Here is a 27809-nt window from a genome sequence, read left to right on the forward strand (position 1 = left end):
GAGGAGGAGGAGTAGTAGTAGTAGTAGGAGGAGGAGGAGGAGGAGGAGGAGGAGTAGGAGGAGGAGGAGGAGGAGTAGTAGTAGTAGGAGGAGGAGGAGGAGTAGTAGGAGGAGGAGGAGGAGGAGGAGGAGTAGTAGGAGGAGGAGGAGGAGGAGGAGTAGTAGTAGTAGGAGGAGGAGGAGGAGGAGGAGGAGTAGGAGGAGGAGGAGGAGGAGTAGTAGTAATAGGAGGAGGAGGAGGAGTAGTAGGAGGAGGAGGAGGAGGAGGAGGAGTAGTAGGAGGAGGAGGAGGAGGAGGAGTAGTAGTAGTAGGAGGAGGAGGAGGAGTAGTAGTAGTAGGAGGAGGAGGAGGAGGAGTAGGAGTAGGAGGAGGAGGAGGAGGAGGAGGAGTAGAAGTAGTAATAGAAGTAATAGTCGTAGTAGGAGTAGTAGTAGGAGGAGGAGGAGGAGGAGGAGTAATAGGAGGAGGAGGAGGAGTAGTAGTAGTAGGAGGAGGAGGAGGAGGAGGAGTAGTAGTAGGAGGAGAAGGAGGAGTAGGAGTAGTAGTAGGAGGAGAAGGAGGAGGAGGAGTAGTAGTAGGAGGAGGAGGAGGAGGAGGAGGAGTAGAAGTAGTAATAGAAGTAATAGTCGTAGTAGGAGTAGTAGTAGGAGGAGGAGGAGGAGGAGGAGTAATAGGAGGAGGAGGAGGAGTAGTAGTAGTAGTAGGAGGAGGAGGAGGAGGAGTAGGAGGAGGAGGAGGAGGAGTAGTAGTAGTAGGAGGAGGAGGAGGAGGAGGAGTAGTAGTAGGAGGAGGAGGAGGAGGAGTAGAAGTAGTAATAGAAGTAATAGTCGTAGCAGGAGTAGTAGTAGCAGTAGAAGTAGAAGTAAATTGGTCGTTGATGTAAATAAGTTGATATAAACCTGTGTACATGCTCTGATTATATTCTTGAGACCGTGAGCTGAAATGCAAGAGGATCAGTCAGTAAACACACCTTTGGCCTCCAGCACCAGCACTCGGAGCTTCTCGTTTCTCTCCTTCAGCCGACGCGCGGCGCAGAGACCCGACAATCCTCCTCCGACCACCACCACATCACACACCTCACACACCTTACACGGCTGATCCTCACCCATTCTGCACAAACTCAACACTATACAGAGGAATGGCGGTGTGTAGTTTCACCTTCGCACTGAGGACTAAAGTTCGTTACCGCTGTTTGTTCACACTGAAAAGTAGAAGTTGCTTCAGACACTCGGGTTACAGCTGCATTAAGGGATCATCTACAAAGAGCACTTTTTACTATGTAGGAAAATAATTCCTCACACAAAATTCCAAGACATTTTAATGGCTGGATTACATTTCATATCAATATCTCTATTAAAAAAATAATAAATAAATAAATAAATAAAGATTATTTTTCTTCTAAAAATGTATTTGAATCTCAATCTGCACTTCTCTCATTAAGGGATCATCTACAAAGAGCAAATTTTTTTTAAATCAATTACTTAGGAATTTATTCCTCATGCAATATTCCTAGGAATTTTCATGGCTTAGTTGGATTTTATTATTTTTTTTATTTCCAGCTTTTATTCAATTTAGTCCAAATCTGTTGACACAATGTTGAACTAAAAAAAGAAAATCTGTTGTAAAAAGTTGTGAAACGTCTAAGAAAACTTCATAGCCATTGTAATGTCACCCATACACTGAGCCAAATCATACAGTGCCCTCTACTAATATGAAGAAGAAGAGAGAAGAAGCCTAGGGTTGACTGGAACTTCTTAATTATTGCCCTGATTTGTGGAAATGGGCGTTTTCAATGCTTGTGCTATTTTCTTATAGACACGCCCCATTGTGTGAAGCTCAACAACCTTTTGCCGCACATCACAGCTATATTCCTCGCTCTTACCCACTGTTATGAATGACGAAGGGAATTTGGCCTGTGTGTTACCTCATATTTATACCCCTGTGAAACAGGAAGTCATGGTTGAACAATTTCCTGTTCCTAGTCACGCAGGTGTACTAAAATATATATATATATGGGAATATAATACTTCAAATATATTTTTTTCATATGAATTCATAGGGGGTGCCAATAATTTTGCACACCTATATTTAACAAAGTTTTTAGTTTTTTCTTTATAACCCTGTGTTGTGCTTGCGATCGTTTGATATCCGTGAGAGCAGAGTATGTTTGTGATTTTATTTCGTTTTTTTTTTCTTTAACAAAAGATCAAAAGGTTAAACAATAAAGACAATTTTTGACCGTCTTCTTCGCTCTTGTATATCAAGGGTGCCAATATTAGTGGGGGTGATGGGGGGGCTGTATATCTCTGCTCTGTCGGGTTTGGTGAGCATATTTATGCACCACTGTATATATTTGTGATTGTGATACTATACTACAACAAAACATGTACCCCCCCCCCACCCCCCCACCCCCCCCCCCCTCCCCCCTCCTGCCGAGCGATGTGAGCAGAGGCGCTCAGAACTTTTTTTTTTGTATCCCTCGTGTTTCCTGAGTATTCTCAGCTGACCGTACCTGACCGTACCCAGTCTGCTGTTCTGTGTTCGCTGTCCTGGTTTGACCTCGCCTAGTTTCTCGATTCCAGCGTATCGTCTTCACCTCTTTCTATGTCTGTCACGTCTCTTTACGTGACAATACACTATTAAAATGTCATCAGGAGTACACCTACAAAGAGACTCAACGGCATTTAAGTCGAAAGTTAGTTAGGCATTTTGTCTAGCTGAGTGTTGTAAGACTGGTATGTGACATATACATGTTATTCCTAGATTTGTGTGTGTGTGTGTGTGTGTGTGTGTGTGTAAATATCACGCTTCGTTAACTAGACAGGCATTTCTATCAGTCTGCTTAATTAACGAAGCACAATAATGAACAGTAAATGAAAAATGAATCAGTAAACGGGTGTGGAATTGAATAGTGGAACGCTTTGTTTACATTTTAATGAATATTCATTAAACATTCATTATGATGTGGATATTTTCAAAACCGCTGTATTTTTATCATTTATTATTATTATTATTATTATTTTGCATTGCAAATGGCCTTGTGTCATTTTTGTCTAAGAGACAAAACATCGTTAATCGTTATTCAGGGAAGAAAAACATTGAATAAACTCATCACGTGGATATTTTGGGGGGACGTGAAGTGGATTTAATTTGTAGTTAAATACAGCCAATAAAACGAATAAACTCGTTCAGTAGTCTGTGTGGACGACGACACACGATCCATCGCGATATCAAATGTAATTATGTTGTCATATCGCCCAGCGTTAGTTGTTTCGTCTTGGTAATTTCACAAGACAGAAAATAGAGAGGGAGACGATGGGACTATAGCTGCTAAAACATCCGACCACCTGCGTCATATCGTGCAGGTCGTCCTCCCCTTGTGCCACGAAAACAGCTCGGACCCGTCGAGGCACGGACTCTACGAGACCTCTGAAGGTGTGCTGTGGGATCTGGCACCGAGACGTTAGCAGCAGATCCTTTAAGTCCTGTAAGATGCGAATCGGGGCCTTCGTAGATCGGACTCGTTTGTCCAGAACGTCCAACAGATCTGGGGAATTCGGAGGCCGAGTCAACACCTTGAACTCCATATTGTCATGTTCTTCAAACCGTTCCTGAACAGTGTTTGCAGTGCGTCAGGAAGCGTCATCCTGCTGAAAGAGGACACTGATATTAGGGAATATCGTTACTAAGAAGGGGCGTACTTGGTCAGCAACAAGTCGGACCGTGTCACCGGTTCACCCTTTGTCCTTTCTTGGACCACTTTTGGTAGTTAACTCACCGCTGCATCCACAAGACCTGCCGTTTTGGAGATCCTCTGACTCAGTCGTCCAGCCGTCACAATTCGGCCCTTGTCAAAGTCGCTCAGATCCTTACGCTTGCCCGTTTTTCCTGCTTTCAACACATCAACTTCGAGAACTGACTGTTCACTTGCTGCCATATATATATATATATATATATATATAAATCCCACCCCCGACAGATGTCTCTGCAACGACCTAATGGATATTATTCACGTCACCTCTCAGTGGTTTTAATGTTATGGCTGATCGGTGTAAGTCACAACTTGTTCGTTTTGTTTGTTGTTTTTTTTTTGTATCTACAAACCGAAAAAACGTATGATGTGTTGTTCTTTAATAGACAGGCGAATAGTTGGAATGGTTGCTTGTGGTGTAAGAAGAAGACAACACTTTCACACATGGGGTTATGAGAAAATAATCAGCTTCGGGGTGGTGACTGTAACTCGGCTTCATCACACCGCAATGTCGTCGATTATTTTCCTGTAACAGCATGACGCCGAGTGCTCCACTTTGTTTGTGTGTGTGTGTGTGTGTGTGTATACAGAGCACTTAAATCTGGCATGCTGGAAGCAGACAGCTATCTGTCACCCCACAAACTTTTATGCAAATGAAGCATGCATTTGTAATATTTGCATACTCATACACATAGTATACACTATAACATCAGTTTATTATAGGATATATATATATATATATATACACACACACAATGTACATGTAAAGTCAATTCAGCACCATGAATAACCTGCTATTGTATCTACATTCTATTGTTCATGTCAATAACCTAGATCCTTTTGGAGCTTGTGATTAGCCGTAGCTTGTCGGCCAGTCCTCTCTGTAGAGCAGGGTGGAGTATAACACGGTCTCGCAGTCACCTGAGCCGCTTTCCCGGCAGACCTTATCACCATGGCATCAGTCGCATTTGTAAAGCAGAGCCTGAACGTCGAGCCACGAGCGTGTGTGTTTGTGTGTGTGTGTGTGTGTGAGTGTTGAGTGTGTGTGAGAGGACCGTACCATCAGAGCAAGATCTTCACAGGTACGAGCCTCTCATTATTCATCGCGACGTGTCCGCTTTAACACGTTTTAAACATCTACAGTAGTAGAGATGATTAGCGTCAGCATCTGCTCGCAGGTAAAACATTCTGTCGCGCCTTCCGTAAGACCGTCTGTCTTTATAAATCATTCATGAGCACCTGATCTAGACGTGGAAACCTGCGTGGAAGTGATGATTGTTTTTTTTTTCCCTCTCCCGTATTCCCTCGTAGCCGTGTGATCTCGGGTTACGCGCGGGCTCGAGACGGCTATTATCCGAGCTCGGAGAAGAGAAACGCGTTAAAAATGCGACTCGATCGTTTCATTCGGTCGTGTCGCGACGCAGGGACGCAGCACGGCCCGGGCGTCGACATTTTTACTCCTCGACACTTCGAGTGGAGCTCCTGGGGAGATGAAAAACAGGTCGTTTGTTTCGCCGGGGTGTCAGTTCACACCGTTGTCTTTGCATATTTGTATCACAGAGTGTACTCGGGCTGATGGATTTGCATGTAGGTGAACACTGTCTCTGTGTTCACGGCTTTTCGTAGACGTCGCGCACACACACACACACACACACACAGTAACGTACCTACAGTACAAATCCCAGGAGGACATTACTGTAGTGCACTTGTTCGAATACATTATCGTTTCTATAGTAACAGCTCGTCCACAGGGACTAGTACGGCGGAAAATCCATGTGAATAGAATTTAAAACTCATTGATATGGTGAAGGAAAACGTGTTTATCTGACATTTATGGAAGGAGTCTCCAGTGTCAGGGCTTCGTAACAGTCAGGGGTTTACACTTCTTTGCAGTTTCTCAGTAACATCGAGGTTTTTTTTTTTTTCATTTTATTATTAACTTATTAACTTGAAGAGAGAGAATAAAGAGAGGCTGGCGAGGGAACGACTGTTTACAGCCGCTGTAACGTGAATAAAAACAGGAGCTGACTTGTTTCATGGATAAAAAGTACGACGCGTTGTTTTTAAATGAATAAACACGTGTATCCATGGAGGTGTGCCCCGATCCGATACGTGATATCGGGCCGATCCCGAATAAACGTCGGATCGGACATCAGAGGGGAAAAAGGAGCGATCCGATCGTTTAATGTATGGAAATGACTGGAATTGTGTTCGGAAAATTAGAAATGTTTACATATAGAGAGAACTGATTGGATTGTTGTCGTCGTTGAAATCCCTTTTTATTAGGCCTGTATTTATACGTTATTAAAAAACAATATTCAGTATAAAAATTGACCCTTTTTTTTTTTTTTTAAAAAGCTCTGGTTTTGTATAAGTCTTTATTTATTGTATATATTGCTTCAGTATCATTTTAAGGCGTAGTAGTTTACAAAAAATGATATCAGATGGTATCGGTATCGGTATACGCAAGGTTTCGGAAAAGATAAAGTAGCATTGTGTGATCTCCGGTACTCGCTGGTAAATTGTTGTAAGTACTATGATCTGTAACCATGGACTCAATTTGTAACCAATTACACTTTTGGAATAAAAGTTTTGTTTGTTTGTTTTGTTTTGTTGTTTTTTTTTTCTTATCGCAGTCTGGTATCACTCGGCACCTCTAGGCTCCGCCCCCCAAAAGTCTGATGCTGGAATTGTGCCAGAAAGTTATCAGCTACGGTGTGCGAATGACGTGAATGTAAAGTCGTACTTTGAACTAAAAACGTGTGAATGCAGACTGCAAAATGTTTCCTATCGTTTATGCTCAAATAAAATGATGAAGCCTAATTAAACAACCAGTGTTGGGTAGGTTACTTAAAAAAAATAAATAAATAAATAAAAAAAAATTTTAAGGGATATTTTTATTTATTTATTTATTTATTTAGTAGAACAAAATATGGGGATACAACTACATAAATACAGGACAAACAATACAATAAACCAAAACCACACAAAACAGGTTTTCCATGTGATTGTGTGACATGTACTGTAGGTGTGAGGTCGTGTTGTGCATGTGTACATCTCTATACAGCGTGAGCGTGTATGTAAATATTTATGTAAAGCAAGCTGTGGAACAAGGAATACAGAGGGGCGAGTACAGAATATATATATATGTATACCCAATCAGAATCCAGAATGTGATAGAGTGAAACCTGTGTCTGATCTAATCTGGTCAAATCTATGCATCACTGAAACTCCTTGACCAAATCCACACTGTATGTTTTTGGTTGTATCTCTTCTGTCTACACAGAAGTCTCGAGATGACCCGCGTTCCAACCACGGGACCACGTCCGTCCTCTTTTTTCATCCTACTGTGTGCAGGAAGCCTATTCTTCCGTGCAGGTGCGTCCTCTGTTCTTCCCTTCCGGCTCAGTTTGTATGGAGTCGATTATATGAAATTCGAGCTCTTGTTGTCGGCACTGGCCGAGATCTTTTCTCAGTGTAGCACAAATCAACATTTGAACTCAAGATGTTTACCAGGGTTTTTTTTTGTTTTGTTTTGTTTTTTTGTTTTTTTTTGTTTTTTTTTGGGGGGGGGGGGGGGGGGGTGGTTCTTAGAAGGTCATGAAAAGGATTGTGAAAAGGGAAACCTCGCATTAAAGGGACTGGATCAGTGCAGAAAAAAGGGGAAAGTTTTAAATGGAAATGATTTAAAGCTTCAAACATCTTGGATCCTCTCCTGACAGCTAAATATATCCGTGTTATACTTTTCCAGGATTTTTAGATGTGTAACCAGGATCTAAATTTTACCCCATGCTGCGGGAATGTGGCGCGGACGATGTGCTATCGCGGGGCCGAACGAGGACGTCACTTCCTAATTTTTAATCTCCGTCACGGTGCACTTCCGTTCTTCCTTAAATTGCTCTGCATTTATAAAATATTCAGATTTTAAATATTTTATTAGTTTACAACACAGCCTAAGTTACCTGTTGAGTTCAGCCTCCAAAAACGCAGTTTTTAACAATATAACTTTTTTTTTTTCCACCTGATTTTGAAACCGAACCTCAGTATAGAAGACACATTTCAAATGCTTTATTTTTTCACAATTTGTCAAAGTGAGCTGATTTCATATTAAAAATAAACAATACAACAGAGATCTTACCATTACCTTTAATAAATGATCTATTATACATACAGTAGTAACTGTGAAAGATAGATCAATGGGCCATGTTCACTGGGTGGGAGGGGCCTTTCCATTGAGTGGGAAGGGCCTTTCTTCTCGGTCAATCACAGCAGCCAATCGTAGGTGTCTGTGAGCTCATGTATGCGGAAGAGGATAGATAGCGCTTTCCTCAGCGTACGTTACACCGCCCTGGGACACAGCAGGAGCAGCAGTTTGAAGGAAAGAAATTCTGTCGTGTGAAGCAAACAAACATGAACTAGAACGAACATTCTGTTCTAGGAATAAAGATGTTAATGTGTACAGTAATTAATAAGAAAATGTACCTGAAACTTTGTTTGGTAGCGTTTAGCAGTGTTGGCGGTGCAGTAATTAATAATACGAGCTTTCGCCAGTGACGCTCTCAATCAGTTTATTTCTGGACTTTGGAAACAATCAGAAATGCGACTCTTTGTCGAACAAAGCGTTCGCAATAAATACGTACCTGTACATGATGCTACCTGTACGATGCTTAGTGAATACATATAGAATGATATTTCTGTCGTAGTTTAGGTTTTAACCCATGTTTTTGGGATTTTTTCCGCCCCACGATGAGCAGACGTAACCCTGGCGATGAAGATCACCTCCAACGGGCCTCAGACTTTACAGCTGGCACAAGGAGAGCAGACAACACTGGGGTGTACGTACACACCCGGGCCTGAGGACGTCGGCGAACTGGACATCGAGTGGACGCTGGTCAGTCCAGACACCACGCAGAAAGACAAAGTGGTGAGTAAAGTCAATACTGAGTAAGGGCAGGATCAGGAAGTGGCATTGTGGGAATGATTTGCATTCAAATATGTTTCAGATTAAGAGTAGCTCCAGAGTGGCAGAGCTTAAATCCCAGGTTGTTTATTATATCAACAAAAATCAGAGCAACTTCATCTCCATCATAGTTTTAATGGCGAGGGTGAAAAGTGATCCTCTTAAGAAGTTTGTTTTGCACGATTTTCACGGTTTCGCTTTTAGTTGAAGCTGATACGTATCAATAAATATCAATATATCACCATATAAAACACTCCATGTCATGCTCTTACAGGAACATAATCAACGACTTCATCCTGAACTGAGGAAATGTTTCATCCCTTTTGGCAACAGTGATAATATTCCGTTTATTAGAGAACGCCAGGTTGTACGTCTTATCCGTTTATGGCTACGTTCAATGCCGTGAGTGCCTGTAGCGTTAAGATTTTTTAAAATGCTGCTCGTCGTGGTACCGAGAAACCATGAGGCGTAAACTCCGACTGGTACAAAGTTCTGACACTGGAGACTCCTTCCAGAAACATTCAGTGAACATTTTTTCTCCTTGTTGAAAGTTTTATTACGTTAAAGATTTTTTTTTAATTCTGTGTATGTGGAGAATTTATCATACAAGTCCCCGTGAATGAGCTGTTGCTAAAGAAACGATCATGTGAACCATAAGAACAACCATTTCTACCACTTCTGAATTAAGTCTACTGAACCAGTGTAAGTTCGCTGCGGTGGTTTAGTGCTTAAAGTTTTGAGTGATAGATCAGAAGGTCATACGTTCAAGTCCCATGACCACCAGACTACCATGTTGGTATTTTTCACTATGTAAGATATGACAGTATTTTACTGTAAATATGTTTTACAGTTGTTTACTGTAAATTCAAACCCAAGTCGCCGGCAGTTTTTTTACACTTTTGTTTTTTTCTTTGTCATACCATGATTTTTGTTTTACCACACATTTGATACACGTGTCTGTTTTGAGCGTTGATGTTTCGATCATCTGATGTTCCTGCATTTTGTCTGTTAGCTCCTATCGTACTCAGGTAGAAGTAAATATTTCCATGGCGACCCGGAGTTAATGAAGGGAGTGGACTTTGCGGTGAGCGACCCCTCTCAGGGCGACGCCTCGCTCTCGATCGCTGAGCTCACAGCCTTGCACACGGGAACGTACCAGTGTAAAGTGAAGAAAGCTCCGGGATTGGACATGCGCAAAATCACCCTGCGGATCCTGGGTAACGTAGTGCCTTTTTCATACACCGGTGAAATTCAGCCAACAATCAAACTGACGTAATTCACCATTTAGACGTTAATTAAATGGCTCAATACATCCAGCTGTGTGCAAATTTAACCTACGGTTTATAATCATCTGAAATACGTCAAACTTTCAGTTCGTCTTCAACATGTCTAGCATCTGCAGCTGAATCGGTGCTAAATCTGTCTTTTTCTTTTTGTCCATTTTTATAAATAACAGCGTGTCGTTTTTGTCACCGTTGGGCGATATGACAAAAACGTTGTATCCCGATTCTCGACAGTATTTCCACAATGCACGACATGTACCAGGTTCGCGAACAATTTTCCAGCAATAATGTGATGTACATGCAGTATATAATAGTGCTGAAGTTACCAAATGCATTTTTTTTAAATGCTCAACAATTAATTAACAAATGTAAACATTAGCCGGGTTTCCGTTGCAGTTCTGCGCAAAATAAACGCGATATATTTTAAGAGCATAAGCGCGATTGGCCTTATTTTGTTGCCGATCTGTTTCCTGTCTCCAAGATTCTGTTTCCTGTCTCCAAGATTCTGTCTCCAGACAGATCGGCAACAAAATAAGGCCGCTCGTGGCACCTGCCGTATCATGCCAGAGGAAACCGGTTCTGTCATCTGCCGTGCGAGAAACGTGTTTCCGTTTCGGTTTTTTTTAAAAATTGCTTTGTCGAATTGTCTGAAAAACCACCTCATGAAGTTTTTTTTTTGGCGATATTTGAGAGTTTTTCCACTTTACGTGTGGGGAAAAGTGTGTAAAAATGGTGAGCTCTGGCTGAATTGTTCTGTTCATTACGGCATACCCCAAGGTTCAGTATTCCCTTCAGTTACATCCTCAGCTCTTTTTCTTTCTTTCTTCTTCTTTTTTTTTTTTTTTAAAAGAAACGAGTTCGACGGCCTTTTTCGCATTCCAGCAAGACTTTGTTTTGTTAAACAAACAAAAAAAAGAGTTGCTGAACGAGTTGTACAGACATTCCCTTGAAACTCTAGAGCTTATCTTCAGAAAGTAGAGCATTCGTTGGAACTACAAATACGGTTCCGTGTTAAAGTGTTTGACCCCTCTTCAAAACTCATCAGTTTTGCCCGGATTATGGGTCATGTCTAGGTGGTGCTTGTGTGGTGCGATGCAGCATCCGATTCCTCACCATTGATCCGACAGTGCTTACTGGGAGGTCCAATCCCAAATTACACCCTATGCTCAAGCTGTCTTCACATTACAGTCCTTACAGTCTCTTCACTGACAGTTCACCTGATTATTACACAAACATCTCCATCAGCTGTAGGTGCTATAGTTTATATCGGAAATTAGCAGACGTCTAAATCGTGACGTTCGTTCTATTGGGTTTTAAAGTTCACAGACTGAAGAGATGCGTTGAGAAAGTAGTGATGAGTTTTTATTCCTTAAGTTTCTTCATTTCACTGCTGCCATGGCAACGAGCTTTAAAATCCCGACAGTGCTCCGCTTCATAAGGAACCTGTATTAATCTCTCGCAGATGGCGCAGGAACATCACAGGAACGCTCGTCGGGAGCTCGTGTTCTGTAGAATAATTGAGTTAATTGAGTTTAAAACAAAATCACAGGCTCTAACGGAGAAAGTTTTGCTCCTTATCGTTCGTCAGGCATCGGCGAAGAAGTTTTTGTCCCGTCTTCAAAATTAGGGGGTAAAATGAGAAGACTGGGCTGATTGCACCTTCAAAATAAAAGATATAATGGATAACAATGGATTCTGAGTGGCGAGAGACACAAAAAATGCTATATTCAGAAGTCCATATAAAAGACTCGCGCTTGTTAATTCATCGCTGAGAAAGTTTTTTGGTTTTTTTTACAGCTTTGAGTTCATGGCAGAACATCACAGTCAGCGAACTCAGTTTCCCAGGAAGACAGACATGGCCGCCACGGCCTACACATCCCAAGACACACACACACACACACACACACACACAACACACCTCGTGGTCATCAAGTCCAAAGCCTACGTCAATATTTATGCTAGGAAAGTTCCTCATGTTCACTTATGACCCCAATCATAAGTACTTAAAAAATCGCTGCCATTTTGTCTCATCCATTCATTACTCATGCTTTCAGTATCAGAGTATTTTTTTTTTCCCAGAGTACTATCTAATGACCAAGGTGTAGCAGACTAAGGTCTGGGGTCTGAACGAACGTAACCTTCTCTGCCCATCAGAGCGGCCGTCAGTACCGAAGTGCTGGGTGGAAGGGGACGAGGGCGTGGGGACGTCCGTGTCCCTCCGCTGCAAGTCAGATCGGGGTTCTGCACCCATCCAGTACGTGTGGACGAGAGAGAGCGGGGGTCCGATTCCTCCCAGAATTACACAGGGTGAGTGTGACGTCATATTGTGATATCGGATCTCACAGCAGGTCGTGTGTGGTGTGATTTTTTATTTTTTTTTTTTATATTATAAGCTTAATGGCTTTACTGGAATCGTGCCAGTCTACGAGCTGTGATTTTAAAACCCTCAAAATCTTGAGAGTATGTATTAGTGTCGGTTTTGTGAAAAACGAGGGATTAATGTGCTGCCAGAAAGCATGCTTTTAAAAATTATAGATTTTTTTTTTTTTTAATAATTACCCTATCGTAAACTTTTTTGTTCAAAGTCTCTAATTAGGAACGTCCAGCCCAGAAGTCGTAATAAATTAAATAAAGAACGTTTAATTAAAGCCGTAATCAGTTACCTTTAAGTGATTACTTTTGAGGCGAATCCAAACGAACCTCCTGAGGGCGTCGGTCTCGCAGGCGAGATAAAACACCTGTTTTTTTCCTCTTTTTAGAGCACTGCTGCTGTGGAAGAACCTAAGACTTAATGATATGTGTTGTTGTTGTTTTTTACTTTTATTACATATGCAGGTATGTGTAAAAGTTTGTGCACTCGTGCTCTGAAATTAGGACTGACGGTATTGGGAAGAAAAAAAAAGTCATACAAATCATCAACCAAAACAAAGTGTGTGTTAAGAAACCTTCTCATTTCTTCTGCTGGACACCAGATAGTGGGTCCCTGTGCGAGATCTGGCAACCTGTGCTATAATTCCCACTTTGTGTCATAGCAAAAGTCCAAAACTTTTAATGTACGAATAAGATTGTTCATAAGCAGCCAGACGTGAATTAAAGTTCACTCAAAGTTTTTATTGGGATTTGATCATCTGTGTATGTGTTTATCAGATTCGTTCCTTGGAGAACTCCTTATCGCCAATCACTCTGTGGACTTGGCGGGTATCTACGCATGTGAGGTGTCTAACGCTGTGGGGAAAGAGCGCTGTCGAATCAATCTGCGGGCTGTCAAGCGTAAGTGTACACGCTACATCAACACACATGAGCCATGAACGTACCCCCGAAGTCCCTCAAGAAATCTCTACACTGTTCCGCTCATTAAAAATGCCAGGATTTATCGAAAGGCACGCATATACTCATTAGAACATCCTTCAATCATCCCAAACACCGCTAACATTAGTTAGCATTAGCTAACATTAGCTAACTGCTAGTAAATGAGCTCATATTTAGGTTTTCAGTTTTCTCAGTGAGCCAAATGTACAAATGTCAAAATACAACGTTATCATAAGAACCGCCAAGTGTTCATCACTAACTTTCGCTAAGTTATAGGTTAGCTAGCTAGCTAGCTAGCTTAGCATGAAATTTTTGTGGCTAAGTTTTCAGGTTCTACGTTGTCAGCCACGAAGCTTAGATGTGATTGGTCTAAAACAGATATAGCTCCACCCCAATTCAATTCAAATGGTTATATATATATATATATATATATATATATATATATATATATATATATATATATATATATATATATATATATATAAATCATTTGTATATATATATATACACACATACTCACTCTTGAAGATGTTCTGTTCATCAGTTTATTACTGTTGGGTCTCTATTTGAATGGGTTGCCGTCACTATAATGCTGGTGTGTGTGTGTGTGTGTGTGTGTGTGTGTGTGTGTGTGTGTGTGTGTGTAGCTCATAACAGAGCCGGTGTGATTGCAGGTGTCGTGTGTGGATGTCTGCTGCTCATTGCCATCATCCTCATCATCCTGCTGCTCCTCTTCTTCCGATGCAGACAACAGCGTCGGCGCTACGAGAAGGAGTTCTCCAACGAGATCAGGTGGAAAAATGCTTTTCTGAATTCTATGCAAATTAGTTAAGCGTCAAATCCAAATAGTTGGCTCGAATGACCAATCCTCAGACCAATCCTATAGTGCATGTGGTCTGACACTGACACTCTGACACTGGAGACTCCTTCCATACATTTTCACTGAACATCTCCTAACAGAAAGCCCGGTTCACGTGGAGCGTGAATGAGCTGTTACTATAGAAACGTATTATATCTTATAGAAACCTGTGATTTGCACCTGCACTATTATAGAAAATGAATCGACAGAGCTTGACCAGTCGTCCTCATTACGTCTGATTATCAGGGAGGACGTTCCAGCGCCCGAGAGCCGACCGACGAGCCGTGTTTCCAGTCGTCACTCCAGACGGGCCTACAGCCAAATGAGCCAAACCGACCACCATCAAGCGGCTTCCACCAGCACGGGATACACGCTGCCGAAATTCGACAACAAATACGGCTACATCGTGTGACACGAACCAACATCATACGATCATATATATGCACAAAATTACCCACTGCTGGAATACAATACACTTCCACTATATACAATATGTTGTGTATAGTGATTTTAAAACACTGTTTTTATATATAAATTTATATTTTAGCTTTGTTATAGGAAGGACATATTCTTGTCTCTCTCTGTGTCTGTGTGTGAACGTATCGTTTTAATTGTGTTAATTGTTGTAAAGTCATTCCTTCACTAAAGGCATTATAATGTATGGATATTGGATTTGTATGGATGTTATTATTGCAGTATTGATTATGTTCTGAATGTAATTGCTAACCATCAATATCAACAGATAAAATCCAATTCAACAAAGACACGATTAACACACCTGCTCTGATACTGTGAATAAAACACCAACATTTTACACACTGAAGAGTTTAATTCGATGCGTCACACACGTCCTGCCTTGCCTCTGGTGTTTCAACCACTCAGAAATGATTCTTTAAAGGTAATTTTTGCTTTTGTCGTGATGAGGAAATCAAACATTTTTGACATAATGAGTCAAAATTCAGAATAAAATTATTTTTTTTTAAAAGTAAGAAGATAAATCAACATTTAGATAATTGCCATATTTTGCAGCAATAAATCAACATTTAAAGAATTATCGTTCTACAATAGAAAATGTGTAAAAAGCTATAATTAGGACATTATTTTGAGATTTAAAAATATTGATATTACAAAACATATGTTGAATCATATGCAGACTTTTGGGATAAATCAGAATTATGAGCAATTAAGTCTAAAAACAGTCACAATTTAAGGTTCTGAGATTTAAATTAAATGCAACACTGGAAATTTGTAAAGAGAAAAAAAGATTTTAAGAATAAAAGTTTCGAAATTTCTGTATAACTGCATATCAATATTTTGACATAAATCAGTTTTTAATTACAATTACTCAAAATATTAAGATTAAATTGACGCTGGTTATATTGGAAAAAAAATCTAAATTTCTACACAAGTTGAATTTGAAAAGGCCGCTACAAGCATGATAAATATCATATTAAACGTGTTGGGTTTTTTTTATGTAAATAAAGTTAATATTCTTTCCATTATTTTTTGTATGATTTCATGTTGTTTGTGTGGCCACCAGGCAGCGCATGCGCACAATGCGTCATTTCTTTTTGAGGGCGGGGGGGGGGGGATACAACGCGCATGCGCAGACGTGCTGTCACGACCCGCTATCTTTCTGTCAGCGCAGAAGCTAGGCTAAGCTAATAACGCTAATCATGAAGGCTCTTCGCGGAATGGTGAGCGGAGCCGTAAACGAGATTACCTCGGCTGTCAGCGGACACAAAACCGCCGCTACCCGGGAGCATGTCCTCGCAGTCAGTCGCGACTACATCTCTCAACCGAGACTGAGTGAGCAGCCATTTTAATTAATACGTTGTTTAGGGTTTTCAGCTAGCCAGATGCAGCAAGCAAAGGCCGTATCTCAAAATGTTCCACGTAGTGCACTACGTACAGTGTAACTTAATGTCTTTTACACCCTACAGAGTGCACTTAGTTTTTTTAATCTGTGCTATTTGGGACGTAGCCATTAGCTGTATTCAGGTAGATGATGCAGGGAATGAATGACAGGTTTATATAACAAGAAATACGCGAGATATATTTATAATTATTTTCTTTTAATAATTTAAACGCATATGAACATAGCTACACTATTGTTTTAATATATAAATTTACCCGTATGAATTAGCATTTGTTTGGTTAGCCAGCCGTGTCTGTGCATTTTATTTTGAATTATTGTGACAAGCAGCTAATGTGATGCTCATATAAAAAATATATATATTAATATGATAAAACAACAAACCTTTAGTATCAAAGCAAAGAAAGGTGTTTCTATTTTATTTAACTTTTTTTATTTATTTAATCCTTTAACTTGTGCAATAGCTGATTCTTTTGATTTTATGCTCTGTTTACTAAATAATATGGTAATGTTTTTTATTATTATTATTATTATTATCTGTATAATATTATATATTGTCATTTTTCTTTATCATATTGGGTTTGCAGTTTGTCCTTCAAATAAATAACTGTATCATGCCCAGCTCATTGTAGGCCTGAATGTTGTTATAATGCTGTACGATCATTTACACACATCTACACTGCCCTCCATTAATATTGGCACCCTTGGTAAATATGAGCTGTGAAAAATTGTCTTCATTGTTTAACCTTTTGATCTTTTGTTAAAAGAAGTCACAACAATTCTCTGTTCTCATGGATATCAAACAATTGCAAACACAACACAGGTTTATCCGCAAAAAAAAAAAAATCTTTGTTAAATATAGGTGTGCAACAATTATTGGCACCCTTTTAGTTAATACTTTGTGCTAGCTCACTTTCCATGATAACAGCTCTGAGTCTTCTCCTATAACGCCTGATGAGGTTGGAGAATACATGGCGAGGGATCTGAGACCGTTCCTCCATACAGAATCTCTCCAGATCCTTCACATTTCGAGGTCCACGCTGGTGGACTCTCCTCTTCAGTTCACCCCATAGGGTTTCTATGGGGTTCAGGTCAGGGGACTGGGGTGGTCATGGCAGGACCTTGATTTTGTGGTCAGTAAAACATTTCTGTGTTGATGTTGATGATGTTTTGGATCATTGTCCTGCTGGAAGATCCAACCACGGCCCATTTGAAGCTTTCCGGCAGAGGCGGTCAGGTTTTCATTTAATATCTGTTGATATTTGATGGAGTCCATGATGCCATGTATCCTAACAAAATGTCCAGGTCCTCTGTCAGAAAAACAGCCCCAAAACATTAAAGATCCTCCTCCATATTTAACCGTGGGCATGAGGTACTTTTCCATACGGCTACCTCTCTGTGTGCTCCAAAACCACCTCTGTGTTTATTACCAAAAAAAGCTCTCTTTCGGTTTCGTCTGACCATTGAACCCGGTCCCATTTGAAGTTCCAGTAGTGTCTGCACACTGAAGACGCTCGAGTTTGTTTTTGGATGAGAGTATTTATTTATACCCTTGTGAAACAGGAAGTCATGGTTGAACAATTTCCTGTTCCCTTTTTTCTCATATGAATTCATAGGGGTGACAATAATTATTGCATACCTATATTTAACAAAAATATCAATGAGAGCAGGGAATTTTTGTGAATTTTATTAACGAAAGATCAAAAGGTTAAATGATATAAAACTTGCCGCTTGTTTGTTTTGTCCACAGCGTATAAAACTGTATCAGGTGTCAATGGCCCTCTGGTGATCTTGGACCAAGTAAAGGTACAGTGGTATAATAATAATAATGATAATAATAATAATGAACTTTTGAATATTTGTTTCCTCTGAAAGGTCCAGATTCTGTCACACACATGTTAATAATAAATAATAAAAAAGTGCAGCATACACACAGTAAAGCTGCCCCTAATGCAGTTTCCCAGGTATGCCGAGATCGTCCACTTGACCCTCCCTGATGGCACGAAGCGCAGCGGCCAGGTCCTGGAGGTCAGCGGCTCCAAAGCTGTCGTCCAGGTGAGCTGTATTGCTGTTGTTGTTGTTGTTGTTGTTGTTTTTCACTTATTCTTCAGTTCATTTATTAATAACCTGACACACGTCATAGTGTCATGACTCATCCCTGATCTCTCTTGGTTTCAGGTGTTCGAAGGAACGTCAGGCATCGACGCCAAGAAGACAAGCTGTGAATTTACAGGGGACATTTTACGCACGCCCGTGTCCGAGGATATGCTGGGTGAGAACAGAAAAAAGAGGCGCTCATTTTCAACCCGATACATACACATTTTTAAATAATATATTCTTTTATCAATACCGTTTGTATTTCCAGGCCGTGTGTTTAACGGGTCGGGAAAGCCGATCGACCGAGGTCCGGCCGTCTTGGCCGAGGATTACTTGGACATCATGGGTAAAACATCTGTGATTTTTACTATTTTAATTATTTGTGTTGTGCGGCATTAATTTAAGAAACAACAGGAGCTGAAAATCTCACATTAGCAAAGCCGTTACGAGTTTTAAAAAAATGACGGCGATGATGTTTTTTCTTATATTTTATGGTGTCATAAAATATAAGAACCAATCCTGGATCAGTATGCGAACAGGAAATTTATTTATTATCCGGATTTTAAGAGGAAAAATGTAGGCTTTTTTTAATTTATCCGTCTACCTAGTTATTGGTTTTATTTTATTTACTTTATGTGTCTAGGGTTTTTTTATTACATTTTTTTGTGGAACTGAACCACCATATCAAGCAATTTATTATTTATCATAGAAAAGAAGTCACCCTTAATTAAAAACTCGTTTGAGCTGACTTTAAAGGGGCCGTTTGTATTTTTATATGGTGTTTCCAGACACATAAAAACACATAATTCCAAAGATACACTTGAAGATTTGTGATTCACGATATTGGCATGTAATAGTTTTGGCTAGTCTTTTTAATTTCAAGCTTCTGTTTACATTTTTCTGGCCCAGAAATTAGCTTGATGGAGAGTTGTTCAGCTCTTCCCTGTTTTCTTTAAAAAAAAACCACTCGCAAGGCATTTGTCTGGTGCTTTTATTGCAGTTGCAACTGGTCTCTCAAGAATCAGAGGGCTGTAAATATTACACATGGCTCCTTTAAACCTTTAAAAACCAGAGAAATTATTTAACACAATAATTCTGTATCGTTTTGGGATCAAGGTGAATGAGTGTTTGTTTCAATGTTCCGCCGTTCAGTAGAACTGACTCGCACAAACCTGACTGGCTGTAATAAACAGCGTTCATTGTTTGAGGAAAGCTTTTGTTATTTTGTGCGCTCTGGAAGCTCTGAAAAGACTCTTGGATAAGTATTTGCCTCCTCCACCTGCTTTTCCAGGCCAGCCCATCAACCCACAGTGCCGTATCTACCCCGAGGAGATGATCCAGACCGGCATCTCCGCCATCGACGGCATGAACAGCATCGCCAGGGGGCAGAAAATCCCCATTTTCTCTGCAGCCGGTCTCCCACATAACGAGGTCTTGTTCACCGTCAGATTAAAATCACCTTTTGGAGAACATTTTCTTCTATGTCTACCTTGTTTCTGTCCCTAAAAATCAAATGAAGCAATCAACAAAGGTGGCTTCCAACAACGTTTCGTACTAGTGATCCTATTTTAGGGCCTAAAAGTCTCATGGCAAATTCTTGGACCCCTATAATTGCTGCTTGCTGCTATATTTGTGGTCATGACGGTTATTAACATATTTGTTTAATTCCTAATTGGCTTTGATGTAATACAGGTCAGAAAACTAGCCTTTTATGTTAGCACATAGCACACATGATTCCTTGATGTCTTGACATCGTTTTTTTTTTTGCTTTGTGTGTGATTTCAGATCGCAGCACAGATCTGTCGGCAGGCCGGCCTGGTCAAGAAGTCCAAAGACGTGATGGACTACAGCGAGGAGAACTTTGCTATTGTGTTTGCAGCCATGGGGGTGAGGAGAACTTTCTAATGGCTACCAGGTCCAAGTTCAGTGCCCTGTTCATTATTCCATTATTACTGGATGAGTTCAGTCAGATGTAGTAGGTTTTATGTCAGCAGCTCACAGTGTGATTGGAGAAAATCCTTCTGCCTTTAGGTGAACATGGAGACGGCAAGGTTTTTCAAGTCTGACTTCGAGGAGAACGGCTCCATGGACAACGTGTGTCTGTTCCTGAATCTGGCCAATGATCCGACGTAAGCACTTGCGTACCATTTTATAGAAGTGGTGCACAATTTTTAGCTTCCGAACTAGCTGTATATTTAACAGTTTTAGCGCGATGATGGATTCATTCCCTTGTTTAGGATTGAACGCATCATCACTCCTCGCCTGGCGCTGACCTCCGCTGAGTTCCTGGCCTATCAGTGTGAGAAGCACGTCCTGGTCATCCTGACTGACATGAGTTCCTACGCTGAAGCCCTGAGAGAGGTCGAGTTTAAAATAACACTACTGAATCTCAAATCTAACCCCCAACCAAAGTGTGTAACCCCTTGACTCCAAGACCGACCCCGACCCTGAGTATGACTCCAAGACCAACCCTGACCCTGAGTATGACTCCACAGTTATCCCTACCACTGAGTATGACTCCAAGACCAACCCTGACCCTGAGTATGACTCCACAGTTATCCCTACCACTGAGTATGACTCCAAGACCAACCCTGACCCTGAGTATGACTCCACAGTTATCCCTACCACTGACTATGACTCCAAGACCGACCCCGAGTATGACTCCAAGACCGACCCCGACCCTGAGTATGACTCCACAGTTATCCCTACCACTGAGTATGACTCCAAGACCGACCCCGACCCCGAGTATGACTCCACAGTTATCCCTACCACTGAGTATGACTCCAAGACCGACCCCGACCCCGAGTATGACTCCACAGTTATCCCTACCACTGAGTATGACTCCAAGACCGACCCCGACCCCGAGTATGACTCCAAGACCGACCCCGACCCCGAGTATGACTCCACAGTTATCCCTACCACTGAGTATGACTCTCAAACTAAACCAGTATGAGATCTGTGCTTTATATTTTCACGATGTCTGAAATGTAACGTTCTCTCCCAGGTGTCTGCAGCGAGAGAGGAAGTACCCGGACGCCGTGGTTTCCCTGGTTACATGTACACCGATCTGGCGACAATCTACGAGCGGGCGGGGCGAGTGGAGGGACGTAACGGCTCCATCACTCAGATCCCCATCCTCACCATGCCTAATGACGGTGAGAGAGAGAGAGGCGCATTTCTGTTTCTGCTATCAGACACTACTTGCCTACAGAACTGCATCACTATACACTGTGAAGTGACGCGTTCTCTTAATTCACCACAGACATCACACATCCTATTCCTGATTTGACCGGCTACATCACGGAGGGTCAGATCTACGTGGACCGACAGCTTCACAACAGACAGGTGAGTCAGGAGAATATAACCGCAGCTCTGACAGTAAGGCAAGTGGGTTCTTATTGTCATTCCTCTATATAGCTTGTATACATTGGAACGAAATGCCGTTTCTTTAGGACCGTGGTGCGACACAGAACAGTACGCAAGACTACATGAAGTGCAAATACATGACGGTGTGAGACGAGTGCACAACTATCAATACACAGGACAGTAGATGCACAGAACATGGACTGTTTTGTCATGTAGCAGCACGCGTATAACAGTAAGGGTTGGAGGCGTTGTCCGTAATACCGATTGCTTTGCGGATGCAGCGGTTGTTGAATGAGGTGTGGATTCTTTCCGCGTAGTTGCGCTTTGCCTCTCTGATAGCTCGGGACGGATCGGCCCTTGCCGTGCAGAGTGCTGCCTCGTCATCAGACCTGAAGGCAGGGTCTCAGCAGTCATCCACGCGTTCTGGTTTGCACGTGTGGTGATGGTCTTGAAGTAAGTTACATCATCTACGCATAACGGAGATGTGGTGGGGTGCGGCCTTGTTGGCACCGTGAATGTTGGTGTAAACAAGATCTAAAGTGTTTGTATCACAGGTTGCGAAATCAGCATGGTAGCAGTGATTTTAGACTCACCATTCACACGCACATGAATGGTTTCTATAGTAACCGCCCATTCGCAGGGACTCCTGTAGCGGACGCTTCGTGTAAACGTATCGAAAAAGCGTGTGTGATTTGTCGTGCACAGATTTATCCCCCGATCAACGTGCTGCCGTCTCTGTCTCGACTCATGAAGTCGGCCATCGGAGAGGGAATGACGCGCAAGGACCACTCGGACGTCTCCAACCAGCTGGTGAGATTCAGAGCTGATCACGTGACCAGTGGCATATTAATGTTAATATGCGCATATCTATATTGTAAATATTGCAGCAGATTTGTTTATTGAGGTTGTGATTGAGAACAGTGCGAGCGTGTAAAGCGGGTCCTCTGTTGTCAGTACGCGTGTTACGCCATCGGGAAAGACGTCCAAGCCATGAAGGCCGTAGTGGGAGAAGAAGCTCTGACGGCTGACGATCTGCTGTACCTGGAGTTTCTGCAGAAGTTTGAGAGGAATTTCATCGCTCAAGGTGAGTCCTGGACATATCTTAGTGACACGATTATTAAAAAGTTAAAACAAAATTAAAAAAAAAAACAACATACATTCGCTGAACTTTTTGAACACTGTTGCCGTTTTCGTTCGTGTGAGGCGATCGATCGGCACAAATCGAATGATCACGTTGAACCGTTCAGACGCTTCCTGTCGGCTTTCTGTGAGGTCACTCACGGGAGTTAACGCTTTACATCTTTTTCATTTTTATTTTAAAAAAAAAATTGAAACATGTCTTCCGCGTCGTCCTTTTGCAGGCGCGTACGAGAACCGCACCATCTACGAAACCCTGGACATCGGCTGGCAGCTGATGCGAATTTTCCCCAAGGAGATGCTCAAGAGGATCCCGCAGAGCACGCTGGCTGAGTTTTACCCCCGAGAGTCCAAACACTGAGCCACTGAGCGTACCGTTCTGCCGTCTCTCTCTCTCTCTCTCTCCACCTGTGTATCTCTGCCCCTTAAATATACCGCCCTGGATATGATCAGCCCTCAGCTGCGTCCTTATTAAACACTCCTCTCACTGTAGCCATGTACTTTAGTCCTCTGCTTCTGCTCTCTGTACATGATGAAACTAAATGTGGCCAAACCGTGATGTGCGTGTGTGCGTGCGCGCGCGCGCGTGTGTGTATATATGTTGTGAATATTGTCACAGTGAAGTGAGTGTGGAAAAAATAACTATATTGTGAGTGTATAAATAGATTATTAGCCAAACGTTTAGTCCTGGTGCCACCACTAGAGTGCTGGAATAATTCTTTTTCTTCTTCTTATTATTATTATTATTATTATTATTACAAAATGAAAATATAAAGCTGTGTGCGAGTGTAACGTGATTCGAGTGTGGTCAAAAGGAAAGGGAAATGATTTCTGGAACATGTAGGAATATTTAACGCTGAATGTCGTTCTTCACGCCGGCTTCCACCTGTGATTGGTCGCTACAGATAAGGCGTGTCCAAACCGATTTGTTCTAAGCATCACGTAGGAAGCTAAACTTGTTATCCTCAAGCACTGATTTATTTAGAAGCGGTTCTTCCTCTTCTTCATGCGCTGTGTCGCCATAGTAACAGCAGTTTTCTCCCTATCCGTGGGAAACGCAGCGCCATCTGCAGTGCCGGAGAACTCGCGCGCGACGACCGCTACGAAACCGTAACGAGTATTAGAATCTTAGAATACTCTTAGAATCTTAGAGTATTAGAATTGTAACACTTTAAACAATCAAACAAACAAAAACATTAAAGTTGCGGGGGATGGTTTTTTTTTTTTGTACGACACAATTTTTGATCGGACAACATGTGCTCGGTCTAATCTACTTTTACGAAGCTCTGGCGCGTAACTGAAGAAACGAACGTATTTCGGCTGATCGATTATATTTGTGAAATTAAAAAAATTGCCTACAATTTTTTATTTTTTTTTCCCTTTAAGCACTACTTCTTTAATTAGCATTAAATCTTAACTTAAGCTAATATCTTGCTGCTCCTATATATATATATATATATATATATATATATATATAATATTTTTATTCCATTTACAAAGCTAAACCGTTATCTCTGGTCTTTAAAAATAATGTTTATTTTTCTGCCCTCTGTATTTGATTAGTTGGATGTTGTATGCTATTTTGTATTTTATTTATTATGTTTACGTTTTGTTTATTTTTTTTATCACAATGATTGTTTATTCATGTCACAGAGGCCGTGTGTCGTTCCTCTTTCGATCGAATGCCGCAGTAAAGTGTGCGTCACCTCACGTGAGTTTCACACGGAAGGGTGTTTTGTCTGAATGCATGGAAATGATGTGATTGTGAAACGTCTGTATCTCATTCAGTCTGTGGAATAAAACCCGGTCACCTGCCATTAATCCTTTCGTCGTTCATTCCAGAGCCAGGAAGAAAGAAAAAAAAAACAGAATTTTATTTTTAATTTCTATGTCATTATTTCAAGATATTATCTCGTTATTTTATGTACTTAATAATAGAACAAGTTACTGAGTCAAAATAACGACGTAGCAGTTCGGGGCTTCTGTAATTTCCCGTACTGAAAAATCACGGGCGCTTCATTTCATTCATCAGGGCCTAAAGAACAATTGTGTGGTCCTCACCAGCTTTTATAAACAAACAAATTACCTGAATTGACAACAAACAAAAAAAACAGATTTCAATGTGTATTATTTTCTCAAAAAAAAGAAAACCAGCATTCAGAAACCAGGTGGGGAAATGTTGTATAAAGTATACACAGATCAGCCATAACATTAAAACCACTGTGATGATCTCGTTACCGTGGCAGCTGTCAGGGGGTGGGATTTATTCACCCGCAAGTGAACAGTCAGTTCTGGAAGTTGACGTGTTGGAAGCAGGAAAAATGGGCGAGTGTAAGGATCTGTGCGACTCTGACAAGCGCCAGATTGTGATAGCTGGACGACCGGGTCAGGCAGGTGGTGTGGGGTGTTCCCGGTACGCAGTGGTTAGTACCTACCAAAAGTGGTCCATGGAAGGACAACCGGTGAACCGCTGACCGGGTCATGGGCGCAGAAGGCTCGCGGATGCGCATGTGGAGAGAAGGCTAACCCGTCTGGTCCGATCCGACAGAAGAGCCACTGCAGCACAAACCGCTGTAAAAGTTCACGCTGGCTGTGAAGGAAAGGAGTCGGAACACACAGAGCATCGCAGCTTGCTGCGTATGGAGCTGCGTAGCTGCAGAGCGGTCAGAGCGCCCATGCTGACCCCCGTACACCTCCCGAATCTCCTACAATGAGCACGTGAGCATCAGAACCGGACCATGGGGCGATGGAAGAAGGTGGCCCGGTCTGATGAATCACGTTTTCTTTTACATCACGTGGAGGCCGGGTGTGTGAGCGGCGCTTATCTGGGGAGGAGACGGCACCAGGGTGCACTATGGGAAGAAGGCGAGCTGGTGGAGGCGGTGTGATGTTCCGGGTAACGTTCTGCTGGGAAACCTTGGATCCTGGTATTCACGTGGATGTTACTTTGACACGTAGCACCTACCTAAACACCGTTCCAGACCGAGTTCACCCCTTCATGGTAACAGTGTTCCTAATATCAGTGTCCTCGTTCAGCAGGATGACGCTCCCTGACACACCGCACACACTGTTCAGGAACGGTTTGAGGAACATGACAGAGTTCGAGGTGTCGACTCCGCCTCCACATTCCCCAGATCTCAATCCGATCCAGCTTCTGTTGGACGTTCTGGACAAACGAGTCCGATCCACGGAGGCCCGACCTCACGACTTGCAGGATCTGCTGCTTACGTCTCGGTGCCAGATCCCACACACACCTTCAGAGGTCTCGTGGAGTCCGTGCCTCGACGGGTCCGAGCTGTTTCGGAGGAGGACCTGCACGATATGACGCATTTAGGTGGTTTTAATGTTCTGGCTGATCGGTGTGTGTATATACTGTAGTTCAGGCTGTTTTTAGCTTGAATGTCCACTAGAGGTCAGTGTTAAACGAGTAATGCTCCTCTCGCTGACTCACTGCAGGTGCATTTCTATCAGTGTCACAGATCTACACTACGCTACTTCCTGTTATTGCTCCAACACACCTAAATCATCTTAATAAGCGGTGATAGGTATAGCTAGCATTCGAAATATTTCCTATCCTTGCAGCACAAAATGTTCATTAATTTGTGCTCAGGTCAAGCATAAAGCTCTCCCAGGAACAACAAAAACAACACTAATGGATGCATTCGCACCAGACCTGCTAAACACATCATAAATATTTCAGTGTAAAGATGTTTCGTGTGTTTCAGGGTGGAGTTTCGTTTAAGCTCTGAGACATGTTCGGTAGGAACGCATGTAGGAAGTCTGGTTGTGCTACAGATTTTCATTTATTAACTACACAAACTGTGCAGCTATAAATAGGAAGCTCCCCTGCGGCATCGTTCTTTAGTCAGTGTTTATGATGAAGTTGAGACAGGAAGCGTGTCACCTGACTAATCCCCTGCAGCTATGTTCAGTTCGAGTTTGACTTTTCCAAACAGCCACGCCTAGTCTGACAGGTCTTTACCTGCACCGGATCAAAACACAGAGGAGGAAAGTTTTATACCGAGACGTGTCGGAGCCTCTGTGAAGCTGTTAATGTATAACTATTCACATATCTCAGACAGGAAGTGGAGTAATGGCTAGTAATGTTGGCATGAATCATGATACTAGCCGTCTGTTTATTGATCCATCTCATCTGTGCTTTAATAATTAATCATGTCTGATCGTACACATTAGAAGCTTACATGATTGTGGTTGTGTGTACTGAACCAGACCGAGAGATTAAAGGCTCATGAAACCTTTTCGAGTTAATTCTCTGATGAGAGATCTTCTCAAGTCGACATTTCTGTATCCGAATATTTTTGAGTTACTGGATTTTTGATTTCCGTGAGCCGTAAACCGTAATCATCGAGATTAAAACAAAACAAAGCTTTAAATATTTCACTTTATGTGTTACGAATCTATGAACGTCCCACTTTCTGAGTTAAATTACGGGGAAAGAAATCAGCAGTTATTATTATTATTATTATTATTATTATTATTATTATTATTTAAAGCTGCAGTATGTGTTTTGGGCATTCTGGGATTTGGAGACCTCTCTGGTAAAATTGTGATATTGCAAGGAATTCTATTGTGGATTAACATTTTGTATCATCAAATTAAACTGGGGTTTAAATTTCTTTTTTGAACTAAAGAAGGTTACATACTGCAGCTTTAATGCAGAATGTCGCTTAGGGCCCTGAAAAGAACAGCCACGTTTAATCACGCGTTTAATTTTAAACAAAGTAAGATGGTGATATATTGCAGCGTTAACGTGGGAATTTGTCTTGGGCCCTCAAAAGTGCAGATATTACCCTTGCTGCACCTTTCATTTCAAACAAATAAAAAGTTACATACTGCGGCTTTAAAGTACAACGGCATTTAGGGTGCTTAAACGTCCTGAACAGCCATGATTACACATTTAATTTTGAGCAAAACAGGCTATGCTAATACCGCGGCTTTGAAGTTAGATGTTATTTTAGGGCCCTGAAAAGTTTACAAAATAACCCTTTAATTTTGAACAGAATCAGGTACATACGGCAGCTTTAAAGCTGAATGTCGCTTACAGCCACTAAAGATTCAGGAACAGCCCTGGTTACTCCTTTTTAATTTTGAACAAAAATGTCATATACTGCAGCTTTAAAGGTTAAATAATGCAGCTTTCAAGTAGGAG

The 27809-nt window shown here is 41.6% G+C and overlaps 3 protein-coding genes across 8 annotated transcripts in view; 2 read left to right on the forward strand and 1 right to left on the reverse strand.

Annotated features, from left to right (window-relative positions):
• Positions 1–1217, reverse strand: part of si:ch211-127i16.2 (amine oxidase [flavin-containing] A) — a 55055-nt gene extending 53838 nt beyond the window's left edge. For 2 of the 6 annotated variants that reach the window (XM_053686994.1, XM_053686993.1), the window contains exon 1: positions 972–1217. In XM_053686994.1, the coding sequence (XP_053542969.1) occupies positions 972–1110 (139 nt within the window). In that variant the 5' untranslated portion in view covers positions 1111–1217. The remainder of the gene's footprint in view (positions 1–971) is intronic. The other 4 variants (XM_053686995.1, XM_053686991.1, XM_053686992.1 and 1 more) reach the window with 3 other exon arrangements.
• A 3440-nt stretch (positions 1218–4657) lies between these two features.
• vsig8a (V-set and immunoglobulin domain containing 8a) lies at positions 4658–14986 on the forward strand. Its single transcript, XM_017489893.3, has 8 exons — positions 4658–4834; positions 7039–7130; positions 8507–8676; positions 9725–9929; positions 12150–12302; positions 13143–13265; positions 13952–14096; positions 14410–14986. The coding sequence occupies exons 2-8, from the start codon at positions 7049–7051 to the stop codon at positions 14573–14575; spliced, it is 1044 nt and encodes a 347-aa protein (XP_017345382.1). The 5' UTR covers positions 4658–4834; positions 7039–7048; the 3' UTR covers positions 14576–14986.
• Positions 14987–15753: 767 nt separating this feature from the next.
• On the forward strand, positions 15754–24456 carry atp6v1b2 (ATPase H+ transporting V1 subunit B2). Its single transcript, XM_017489892.3, has 14 exons — positions 15754–15972; positions 17790–17845; positions 17996–18094; positions 18218–18311; positions 18405–18482; positions 19428–19567; positions 19922–20023; positions 20168–20265; positions 20374–20497; positions 21141–21291; positions 21399–21481; positions 22208–22312; positions 22457–22586; positions 22864–24456. The coding sequence occupies exons 1-14, from the start codon at positions 15840–15842 to the stop codon at positions 22998–23000; spliced, it is 1530 nt and encodes a 509-aa protein (XP_017345381.1). The 5' UTR covers positions 15754–15839; the 3' UTR covers positions 23001–24456.
• The last annotated feature ends 3353 nt before the right edge of the window (positions 24457–27809 follow it).

This window comes from Ictalurus punctatus, chromosome 16 (genome assembly GCF_001660625.3).
Source record: "Ictalurus punctatus breed USDA103 chromosome 16, Coco_2.0, whole genome shotgun sequence".
NCBI classification, from domain to species: Eukaryota; Metazoa; Chordata; class Actinopteri; order Siluriformes; family Ictaluridae; genus Ictalurus; species Ictalurus punctatus.